This window comes from Aulonocara stuartgranti (assembly GCF_965226115.1).
Source record: "Aulonocara stuartgranti genome assembly, chromosome: 23".
Lineage (NCBI taxonomy): Eukaryota > Metazoa > Chordata > Actinopteri > Cichliformes > Cichlidae > Aulonocara > Aulonocara stuartgranti.
Genome location: NC_138958.1, coordinates 20,550,668 through 20,562,210, shown reverse-complemented (window position 1 = coordinate 20,562,210; position 11,543 = coordinate 20,550,668). Strand labels below are relative to the sequence as shown.

At 41.4% G+C, this 11,543-nt stretch overlaps 1 protein-coding gene across 1 annotated transcript; it reads right to left on the bottom strand.

The window, feature by feature from the left end:
* On the bottom strand, positions 1-9,932 carry iqcb1 (IQ motif containing B1). Its single transcript, XM_082524755.1, has 15 exons — positions 9,670-9,932; positions 7,355-7,491; positions 7,093-7,261; positions 6,891-7,008; positions 6,732-6,807; positions 6,541-6,640; positions 4,286-4,458; positions 3,167-3,276; positions 2,365-2,483; positions 1,980-2,046; positions 1,762-1,837; positions 958-1,109; positions 734-871; positions 478-634; positions 1-365 (listed from the first exon to the last, which is right to left on the bottom strand). Exons 2-15 carry the CDS (start codon positions 7,476-7,478, stop codon positions 91-93), a joined length of 1,854 nt encoding a protein of 617 aa, XP_082380881.1. The 5' UTR covers positions 7,479-7,491; positions 9,670-9,932; the 3' UTR covers positions 1-90.
* Positions 9,933-11,543: the final 1,611 nt, after the last annotated feature.

The following is an 11,543-nucleotide window of genomic DNA, read 5'->3' as shown; positions in this document are numbered from 1 at the left end:
TAATGTCCAACCTTTATTTACAGTCTATGTTTATAAGAACATTTCCTCGTCAGCAGATGCGCGAGTCCATATTTCACCTGAGAGATCACGTTACAGTTTGACTTCGTCCACCTGAGTCTGTTTCTTGTCCGCCACTGTCCCTCCTATGTACAGTCCTCCCAGCTCTTCCTCCAGCTCAGGCAGGTGGGTGGAGCCCAATGGATCCACAGGACCTGCGTCCGTGTCTCCCAGCATCCTCCACCAGGGTAGCCGGCTCGCCTGGAGCATGGCGTTGTGGGCGTCACGGGCACGAGCAGCGACGGGACCCGACGGGCTCAGGAAGGTGTCAGCATCTGTCTCTGTGACAACAGAGAGGGGCGGAGCATCTGTAGAGCCAACATGTTTACTGGTTACTAATTGATCAACTGTTATTAACTGATCCGACTGATCTCAGTTTAACTCCAGATGTGTGAAGCTGTGTGTGAGTGTGTGAGGGACCTCGGAGCAGCTCCAGCTGTGTGTGCACGTGAGCCAGCAGTGCCTCTACCCGCTGCTCCTCCATCCTCTGCTGAGCTCCTGTCTGCAGCACTGACAGCAGCAGCAGCTGCACCTCCTCATGGAGGCAGGAACACTCCTCAGGAGAGACACGGAACGACTGAGGGCGCACGCACAGACACAAACACACACACACAAATCAGTAGCGTGCAAAACATCATGGGTAACAGTTGAGGACTTTTTGAAATCAATCTCGTACCTGATGTGTAGCGATGTACTCATCCACCTGCTGCTTTAGCTCCGCCCTCCGGCTGTCTGTCAAACCTTTCTGACCAATCCAGAAAGGAGGGAGGGGCGGGACTTTTGCTGCTCGTCGTTTGTGTAGAAAGCGACGCACCTGAAAGAAACGTAAGATAAGACGGAGTAAAGAGTAACCAGCTCCAGAGAATACAACTTAACAGATGTGTGTGTGTGTGTGTGTACCCCTCTCTGCAGCATCCTGACAGCTCGCTCTCGTCTGAGCATGTGCCGCTGCGTGCTGCTGTAGTGTCGTCTCTCTCTGAAGCCTCGCCAGAAGCTCTGGATCACCACAGCGGCTCGATTCTCGCACTCCTGCAGGTATGACTGCACCTGGTCTGAACAAACAAACACAGAGTCAGGTGTTTGAAACCAACCACGATCCCACCAGTTAAAAGCAGAACCCTAAATCAAACTTCTGTTCAGCCTTCACTGAACAAAATTAGAAAAAAAAAATTCATTGTTTTGAAACAAATCTTCCACATGAGAACACAAAAATGTCCCCAGACTCTCTTTCATTATGATTTCCATCCATCCATCCGCTTATCTTTTTCAGGTTTGCGCTGGGGGGGGGGGGGGGGGGGGGGGGGGGGGGGGGGGGGCTGGAGCCTATCCCAGCTGCCTTAATGCAAAAGGCAGGGTACATCCTGGACTGGTCCCCAGTCTGTCGCAGGGCATTGATGATTCATTTCATTTAGATGAATCATCGTAGCGGTTTAGCTGAAAAACGAACACTAAACTTCATGACAGAAATATTGGGCTGTGCAGGAAAGTTGGAGATTATAAACCCTGTGAGGTACAGGCGTCTCCTTTATAAGATTTTAAAATCTGCTCTCAGGAATTCTTTCTTTCTAAAACGCAGACTTCATGAGTTTAACAGAAACTAAAGACAAACCCAGAGAGATGGCGCTCTGAGTCTGAACAGGAGGGATTTTAAGGTTTAGTGATTTCTACATTGCCTCGTGGTTTCAGGTGCTTTGTGTCTCTCACCTGCTGGAAGCAGCTGCAGCAGCTGTCTCTGTTTCTGGTGGAACCTCCTCCTTGCCTGCTGACGTCTCACACACACCTGAAAACAGCACGGCGAACAAGCTTTAGTAAATATAACACACACAGCCTTCAAATTAAAAATGTAACTCTGGGAATAGCTAAGGGGGATTTAGAAGAATAGAAGAATTAACAGTTTTGTCATATGAATCAGAAAGGTTCACCTGATACTTGAGCTCCTCCTCCCACAGCTGCGCCTCCTTCTGCTGCTGCTGCTCCCTTCTCCGAGCCCTGACACACAAACACACACAGGTTGAACTATAGGCATCTGTGAGGTTGCTTTGATCCAAGCTCCTGCTTGTTTCCAGCTCTTTTGTTTTTTAATCCTCTGACTCTTTTAATGTAGCTTTGCATGATTAACAGTTTAAAATAATCCCTATTTATTATATATTCATCTTATACTGGGCCCCATCAGTTCTGTCTGATAAATTAAATTCTAGATTAGTTTGCCATGAAGTCTTACAGTTTGAAACCTCCAGTTTGATAATTGGTTTAAGGTAGGCGGGGCTTCTGTGCTCTCATGTTGGCTAAACAACAGGAAGTAGTCACCTGTACTTCCTCTGCAGGACACTGACGGCTCTGTTGAGACTCTTCACTCTGCGTCTGGTCTTATACGACCTCCAGGCTGCTTGGATCACACATGCCGCCCGCACATGCTCACTACTCCCCTGCACATAGACAGCAGGGGTCAGAGGTCAAGCCAAGTATTCTCTCTCATGCTATTTTAAATTTATTTATATGGCAGGAAATAATCTGCCCTACATCCAGGAGACAAATTGAAGGATTAGGAAATAAAATAATTATTTCAATAAAATAGGTAAACAATGTAATCCATATTCAGCTTTACAGTGTCAAATGTTTTAAAATAATGAGAGAGAAAAATTTAAGCTACCAAAGTATATTTTGTTAATGAAATTAAAAATAATTATTTTAATATCCCAAATAAGGCACTTAAATATAAAAATATAGTTTTAATTAAATAACTAATAATAAAATTAATATATTTTATTTAATTGAAAACTTGTTTAAATTTGTATTTGAAAAACAATTAAATACTACATTTTTTTGTTAACATAAAAACATTTAAAATGAAAGAATACTAAAAATATATATTTTTAAAAATCGGTTTTATTTTTGACAATATTTTTACATATAATGTTAGAAAAAATGTAAATAATAAAAAAACATTTAAAAATATATTTTTGTTTAAGAAATAAATAAAAATATTAAATAAACCAATAAAATATTTTGAATACACTTAAAATTTAGCAGAGAATTATTTTTTTCCTTTAAAAACAATGTCAGAACAAAAATATTTTTATGACTTTAATAATTAACAAAGCGAACCCACCTGTGTTTGACTAACGACATCCTTCTCTGATTGGATAAGAGCGATCAGCTGATCAATGCCCCGGTCGAAGCCCCGCCCCCTCCAGTCTTTGTGCAGCAGGCTGTCCAGACCTGCAGACGCACAAACACACAGTGACCTCTGACCTTTCGGCTGCTGTGACACACTTACACATGTGCTATGTCCCAATTCAGCTGCATCCTTCGGAGGCTGCATTGGGAGGCCGATTACATCACAGCCAGGCGACGAATGCTGTCCCAGTTCGAAGGCTGCTCCAAATGCAGCCAACAAATGCATCCTTCATTTCCCCGAATTTGAAGGATGGGTCGGGTGTATCCTTCGTGGCCCAGAATTCATAGCGCAGCCCAACCAATTCCAGTTTCCAACAATGGTGGGAGCTACTTAGTTGTAATATTGCTCTTATTAACCTTTATTAATTAAATTATTATTTATAATATTTTTATAATAATATAGAAATACTTTTCAAACACCGCAATGGCAGAGGAGCGAGGCTAAAGAGTTTGAAATATTACTCTTTCTGGGTCACAAAATAAACTTTTAACATTTTTTCAGGCAAAAATGTAGCTGTGTAAAGTTCAAATATCTGCTTGGTTTATCGAGACATCACATATTTGCAAAATTGCTGTGACATTTTTGGAGACCTCTGTTACCCACCAGCTTGATAGCTGACCAGGTGGTCAAGGCTCACTAGAGCCGGCCAGAATACTGGACTCCCATCACATCGTTTTCTGACCCTGCGCAGTCTTTCGCTACTCAGGTTAAACATGATATAGAAGTAATATGTTATTGTTTAATAAATCGGTTTGGCTGAGATTAAAGTTATAGTTTTCACACAGCTGAATAAACGTTAAACAGAAAACTGATTAAACAGAAGTGTGAGATGGTCTAGAATTTACTCCAATGTCCTGTTATATTTTAGATAGCCAAAAGCAGACAGCTGAGTTTATTAAAGTCCGCTGAGACAGCGGTGACGCAACAGCCTTGCACTTCCGGCCTTCTCGGTCTTTGGACCTGGCCTTCGTGGTCTACGTGGGCTGGGTCCTCCGATGCATTCAGGATGCTGCCCCTGGATTGGCACACAGCCCTCAAGAGACTACTGACCTCTGAAGCTGAGGAGGAGGGGCCGGAGGCAGCGGCCCAGCTGACTGGCCATAAGAAGGATCAATCTGAGGGAGGCCCCTCCCACCGTAGAGTCAGAACTGAGAGCTAATTGGCCAATGGCCTCGTTGAGCAGCAGAAGTATGGAATCGTCACTCAACCCAGACAGGAAGTCGCTGCAGGGAGAAGAACAAGCTCAGTAGTGGTCAAAGGAGCTTGCAAAGAAAAGCGTCTGGACTTGTTTAAGTTACTTGAAGACGTTTCACCTCTCATCCGAGAAGCTTCTTCAGTTCTAAGGTCAAAGGACAACTGTTTGCCTTTCCTGGAACACAGGAAAGGCACATTGTGCACATTGAAGAGAATGGCAACCTCAACATCGAAGTTTACCGGAAGCCCACACACATGGACCAGTACCTCCTCTTTGACTCCCATCACCCTCTGGAACACAAACTTGGAGTAATTAGGACCCTACACCACCGGGCAAAACATGTTCCCTCCAAGCCTGAAGGAAAAAAGAAGGAACACACACTGTCATGGTCCGTGGTCCTGTGTCTGTGGAATGCGTGATGCTCGGGTAGCCACACCCCCGGGCTGGGCCATCACCAGCACACCTGCTCTCCATCACGGTGATTACACGGAGATCCACTTAATCCGGCACTGACGGATGCTCCACGCCAGTCCGTTAGTCATCCCCACAGTGGTAACCAGACTTCCACGAAAAGTGTGCATTCTCTTCTGCTTGGAACTTTGTTTAACCTGCCTACTTCTGTCCAGGTTTCTACTCGGCGTCTGCTACCTGCCTGTCCTCCGGCTCAACTGGATCTCGCGGTGCTCACCTGGCCCACTCGCCATTCCCACAGACTTCCTGCCCCCACGGACTGCCACACTTCCCTCCCGAGCTCCCACGGTCCCGTTCTATCGTAAGCCCCTACTCTAACTCAGTCCTGATATGTTTTCCCCGCTTCCTGGCTCCCTAGTAATCATCTCCCCTTTCTATTGCAGCCCCCCGCCGTCCCGATCCCGGCTTCCTCGTGTCATTGTTTCCCCGGGTTTTTAGTTTCTGTTTTGCTCTCTAATTTCCCCGGGTCGCCTTTCGTTGTTTCAATAAAGTGTCTTTCTGTTAGCTCGGAGTCTGCGCCTGGATCCTTTCGTGCCCGCGCACCACGGCCCATGACACACACATAAAGGAAGCACTCAAAACGTGCGGCTATCCTAAATGGGCGTTCTTAAAGTCAGCAAAAGGGCACAGAAAAGAAGATCAGACACCAGCGAGGGAGGATAAGAAAGACAGACGCAAAAACATTGTCATCCCCTATGTAGCCGGTGTATCAGAAAAACTCAGGAGAGTTTTCTCCAAGCACAACATCCCAGTGTATTTCAGACCCAGCAACACACTCAGACAAAAACTGGTTCACCCGAAAGACAAAACGCCAAAACACAGACTTAACAATGTGGCGTATGCTGTACAGTGCAGCGAGGAATGCCCAGACCTCTACATTAGAGAGACCAAACAGCCACTTCACAAGCGTATGGCACAACACAGAAGAGCCACCTCCACAGGACAAGACTCAGCAGTCCATCTGCATCTTAAGGATAAAGGACAGTCTTTCGAGGATGCCAATGTTCACATTTTGGACAGAGAGGACAGATGGTTTGAAAGAGGAGTGAAAGAAGCCATCTATGTCCACTGTGAGCGACCATCTTTGAACAGAGGCGGTGGTTTACGACACCAACTCTCTGCCATCTATTATCCAGTTTTGAGATCCCTTCCCAGACGCCTTAACGCCCACTCACATCCTGGGCCATCTGACCTCAGGAATTCGCATGATAAGGTGGGGCCAGGTTTCACAATGAACTCACCCGAAACTCTGGCTGATTCGGACCCACACCCAGTTTCACACCTTGGCTCAGGCGATTAGAGGATCATCAGGGGGTCCTTTTGTCCCTCTGTGGGGGGATACTCCCACTAGGTTTAAATCTGGGACTCCCCACCATTTGACCTTAGAACTGAAGAAGCTTCTCAAATGAGAGGTGAAACGTCTTCAAGTAACTTAAAGAAGTCCAGATGCTTTTCTTTGCAAGCTCCTTTGACTACGATGACCTGGATGACTGAGAACCTTCACAGACAAGCTCAGTAGTGACAACATTTTAATCTAAAGTTTTCAGATGCTTCTTTCTTACAGGTCAGTGATGTGACAGACGGGGTCCGTCTGAATAAACTTTATCGACACAGTCACAGACAGGAGGTGGTGTGTTACCTGTTGGCCGTGCAGGTTTGAATCCACATCTGGACACAGAGCAGAGACACAGTGACATCATCACACACCTGGATCTGCTCATAGTGGATGGAGCTGAGGACTAGACACACACACACAAACACAGTAAGGTTAAACACAGTTCCCGTGGGTCTTTTTAGTACTGAAAGCTGCAGGTTTAGTAGTCAACTGACCTTTCTCTGTGAGGTGAGTGTGAGCGGCGAGCAGCCAGCCGACAGAGTCCATCACCTTCCTGAGGAGAGACACATTCTGACACACACACACACAGAAAGATTTACATCCTCAATCTGACTGCAGCTCAGCTCAAACATCCACCAAATCAAGCTTCTCACCTCCGTTCGGTTCACCAGCTGAGCAGCCAATGACAGCAGAGCATCCACGACTGACGGCAGGAAGAGCCGATGAAAGGTCTCAGAGTGTGGGCCAGGCTCCACCCCCACACAGCAGGAGCTGCAGACAGACAGACAGGTGTGGGATCGCCATCCTCCTTCAAATAAATCCTCAGTTTAAAGTGAAGCTGTGATCTCAGGTTACCTGGTGAGGTGGGCCAGTGTAGCAGCGGCACTCAGGTCGCCCCACAGGCTGCTGGGATGCAGAGACAGAACACGGACGCAGTGGATCAGCACGCCGCTCAGATACAGCTGAGACTTCAGCCGAGTCAGCTCGCCACTGTTCACGTGGACAGCTGCCGAGTTCAGAGCATCTAACACAGGAAATGTAAGATAAAAAGAGTTGTACATGCTCTTATTCTGAAATTTTGTTTGACAGAGGAACTGACAGGAAGTGAGCCTCTCACTGTTTAAGCTATCATTCAGCAGTCTGAGTTTTTCCACCGGGGTCAGGTGTTCATTCTCCAGCTGCCCCTTCAGCTCCAACACCAGCTCATTCTCCTCTTCCTCGGGCTTCTTCTTCACCTCCATCACCTCCAACTTCCTGTAAACACAAAACAATAATTTCCAAAATATCTGATACAAAACATAAATACCATAATTTTGTTTTTAAAAAGAATGATAAATAATAAAAACATTAAAATAGCAATTTGATAGCATTTCAATTATATTTTAAAAAATACAGTAATTTTATTTGAAACATTAAGTCTGTATTAAATTTTTCAAAACATTAGATGTTAAATTAAGCTAAAAATAAAAGGGAGTTCTTTACCTTTTATTGCAGATAGAAATGGTAAAATAAACTATAACCGTTTAAAAGATTACAATCATTTCTGTTCATTTAAATTTGTTAGCATTTTTATTAACTTATATTTCATTTATATATACAGCACATTGAATTTGTCACTTTTTTGGGGGGAGGGGGCGCTCTAGCAGCTAAATTGATTAAAGTGATTACAGTTTTTTCTGAATGCTTAAACCCTAACTGTGATTCCTGTAGCACAATCTCTAAAACTATCCAGACTTATAGCAAAACCACTCACTGAGTTTGCAAAACTAAAAGCACAAAAACTGCTTTGCACTCAGTTTGCAATTTTGTAACACACACTTTGCAAAACTGTAGGCACAATTCACTGCACAACACTCAATTACCAAATTTCCAACACACTCCTAGCAAAAGTATACACATGTATGGCTATCATTAACACTAATTTGCCAACTGTCTGGCACACTTTCACATGTGAAAACTTTTTTAGATAATTAGTTCACTTTGCAATCAGCCTAAGCACTATAATACAGGTAAGCTGTGTGTGCGGAGTACAATGGAGGGAGCAAAAAGAGTGAGAAGTAGAGGAGGCCGAGGAAGAGGATGTGGAGGTGAAGAAGTAGGATGAAGAGGACGACAAGGACAAGGAGGAGCAAGAGGAAGACGAGGAGGGGGGAGAGGAAGATGAGAAGGGGGGAGAGGAAGGGTAGGAAGAGTAAGAAATAGAATTGCTGATGACATCAGAGCTACGATAGTGGACCATGTAATCAACCGTGGAATGACCCTGAGGGTAGCTGGCCAACGGGTCCAGCCTAACTCGAGCCGCTACACTGTAGCAAGTACCATAAGGACATCTTGAAATGAGAATCGGTTAGTACAGTCACAAAGATTTGTAGCACTGCCATATGCCAATGAGAAACACACCGATACCATTGATGTAAAAATACTGAAATTGTTACTTTACAGAATTGCTAGATGACCAGATGCTGGGGGCAGAAGAAGCATGTTCACTGCAGACCAAGTAACCCATATAGTCATTATGGCGATTGCAAATAATCCTAGACTTGGAAATAAACACTTGTGTTTGTTTTGATGTGTTTGAATAAACACCAGAACTTGAAGTTTGGATCCCTCTATGCTTATGGATCTATGACAGAAGTATGAGCTCAAACTGACATAGCCTACCTTGTGCACAGAGAAAGCAAAAGCCAGATGTGTTTTGTATTCATACCATCAGTGTGCAGTTGGCGCATTGTGTGCTTAGTAGATGATGGCTTGTGTGTACTGTTTGATACGGAAACACCATTTTTACGAAGGTGTGAAGAGTTAATCTAGCTGTGTTTGCTTTTGCAAGAGAACTACAATATTTTGATTATTGGGTGACAGGTTTTCTTATTTGTGTGAAGAGTTTTGCAAAATTAGCCAATAGTTACAAAAAATGTGCTTAAGCAATCAGAAAAAACTGTAAAATAGAATTAAAACTTCTAATTACAAGAATTAACATACCTAAATCTTAGACACCAAAAATAGTTTTTTAATATATTAGTTCAACTATTCCTAATGTGTTTAAATATTTCCAAACCGTTAAACCTTTTAAAAGTTCCACAAATTACAAAATAATATTAAAAATGTTGACAGAAGCACTTGGGTTAAACTTTTAAGAGTTAAAAAAGTCCCAAAGTGTGAAAAAAATCTATTTAGGAGTTCATATAAAGGGTATAAATATTATAGTCTTAGAACGTCTCGAAATGACCCTCTTCGGTCTCTGTAGAGAGAAAATTCATAATGCAGGAAATCAGTGCACTATAAAAAAGTGCTCTCATTTCCATCTGAAATTCTGTGTGATGGTGCAACACGCTCTCAGGTAAAGTGGCTTTAAAGTACAGGTACACAAAGTAAAGCCCCGCTAAAGCTAATACAGACAGAAGTGTTTCCGGTGTGTCTGCAGAGCCTCACCTGACTCGTGTTTGTCGTCTCAGCTAACAGTTTGATACCACTGAGTGACTCAAGCGGTTACATTAGCCGTCTACATAGCACTTATGGTCACTCGCTGAGTTACAAACCTTCACTTAAAAACTCAAGAAACGGCGACTATTATCTAACGAGCTAGTTCTGTTAGCTGTTAGCACAGAGTAAGCAAACGACTCCTCTGTTACTACGGTAACATGACGTCATGACGCAGCGACGGCACACACCCCTCTGCAGTAAAGTTTCATTCAGGAAAAAAACAACTTTAATGAAAATCTTTATTTAAACGTTTAAACATGTTAAAATAACAAAAATATAAATAGAAAATTAAAGTGAAAATATTTTTTTTTCATGTCTTAAAAATAATTTTAAATATTGCAAGTGGCATTTGGTGAAATTAGTGAAATATTTTAACACAATTTATGTGTTGTAAAAATCAAGTAATCATCAAAAACTTCTGCTATACTTTCAAGATATATAATTATTAGTATTTTAATATATGTGAAAAATAAAAAAAAATTATATTATAATATAAGATATATAATTATAATATTGTGGAAAAAATAAAGCACAGTTAAAAATACAAAAATTTATTAAATGAGTAGAAAAATATTAGAAGTGCATGAAATATATTCTAAAAATTTCACAAAGATGGTCAGATATTAAAATAAGAAAGTACTTGTGCAGCTTAATGAATAGAATAACAATTTATTTTCCGAGTAAAAGGAGATTAAAAATGTGAAACTAAACTGATTTAAAGGTGAAACCCTGTTGCTGTTAATCACAGCTCTTTTATCCTGTTTGGTTTTAATCCCGCAGTTTGAGGTCAGTCTGCTGTTTGCTTCTCTCTCCTGCAGGTGGCGCTGCAGCTTTATTCATTCAGCTGTGTAGGTTCCTCTGCTGCTCAGCTTCACTTCAAACATATTATTGTACATTTCTTCGCACTTTATTTTCTCTTCATTTCTGAGGAGGTTTGCTATCTTTTCCCTTCAGACGTTTGCAGCTGTGTGTGACTTCTTTGCGTTTTCTGAGTCATGTGAAATAAATCTTTAACTTTCTGATTTGTTGGAGAACATCTCACAAGTGTGTTATTATCATTATTATAATTGCTTATGTTAATTCATTTATGATTTAACGATGTATTATTTGCACATTAATAAAGGGATTTCATTGCTAACAGCATTCAGTATGACAAGAATATAATCTAAAGAATGAAAACAGCAGAGCAGTACAGTGTTTAGCATTGTTGGCCCACATCAAGAAAGTTTTGGGTTTGAGTCCAGGACCGACTGTGTTTTGTCTGTGTGGAGTGTTGTCCCACTGTGGGTTCTCTCCAGGGTATATACCAGTTCTATGGCTGCTGGGAACGGCTTCAGTCTCCCCTGGACCCTGAATTTATAAATAAGAATATGGATGGATAAAAAATATATGTTAATATAATATAAAATAATATATAAGAAAGTATATGATGGAAAACGTCTATAATATGAGAATAATACATAATCTAGAAAAATCTAGAAAATATTAAATATGCCTACAATAATAAATTGATATTAGCATATAATATATGTTTTAAAATTAAATTCTAATATAATTAAAAAATGCGATAAAAGTTATACGATTAATTTAATGTAAACATAACGTAATTTAAAAAGTAATACACACAAAACAATATATATTTTTTAATTATGATATAAAAATTTTAACCTAAATCTAAAATAATCTGCAATAATAAAAAGTATCTAGAAAATATAAACAAGAAAAAACAATTAATCTAATACGACATATTATAAAGTGAAAATAAAAAAATTAATATAATTAAAAAATAAAAATGTGTGCTAAAATTATTATATATTTAAAAT